At 47.0% G+C, this 445-nt stretch overlaps 1 protein-coding gene across 1 annotated transcript in view; it reads left to right on the top strand.

The window, feature by feature from the left end:
* Positions 1-262, top strand: part of ZBTB17 (zinc finger and BTB domain containing 17) — a 17,743-nt gene extending 17,481 nt beyond the window's left edge. Inside the window, exon 18 of the mRNA XM_014951864.1 lies at positions 258-262. Within this exon, the coding sequence (XP_014807350.1) occupies positions 258-262 (5 nt within the window). The remainder of the gene's footprint in view (positions 1-257) is intronic.
* The last annotated feature ends 183 nt before the right edge of the window (positions 263-445 follow it).

Below are 445 nucleotides of genomic sequence, written 5' to 3'. Positions count from 1 at the left end.
CCCAGCCTCTTCCTCTGCGGGCGGGGGGGGGGGAACAGGGTGAGGGTCTCCCCCTCTGTAACCCCACACGCACACCGAGGGGGTGCAACCCCCCAAGTTTTCTCCCAAATCTCCTTTTTTACCATACCTTCTTGATTTTAACCCATTTGTGCCACCACTGCTGATGAACAGAGGGTTTCGGTGGCGCCGGCTCCTGGTGCACCAGAGCCCAGGGTGGAAATAGGATGAAAACCTCAAAATTTGGCTCTTTTTTAAAGGCTGATGCTTATCAAAATTTGGGGAATCTTTTTTTGCAACCATTGAAAATAAAAAGCAGAAAACAAACTGCCACTTTGATTTTCAACAAATATTCCCAACACATTCCCAAAGAAACAGAGATTTGAGTTCACCCTGGTAAAATTATTATTTTTTTTAAAACAAGAGCTTGGCGACGACTCCTGGGGGG

This window comes from Calidris pugnax, unplaced genomic scaffold (assembly GCF_001431845.1).
Source record: "Calidris pugnax isolate Ruff unplaced genomic scaffold, ASM143184v1 scaffold205, whole genome shotgun sequence".
NCBI lineage: Eukaryota > Metazoa > Chordata > Aves > Charadriiformes > Scolopacidae > Calidris > Calidris pugnax.
Note: the sequence above shows the minus strand (reverse complement) of the source record. Positions and strands in the feature narration are given on the sequence as shown.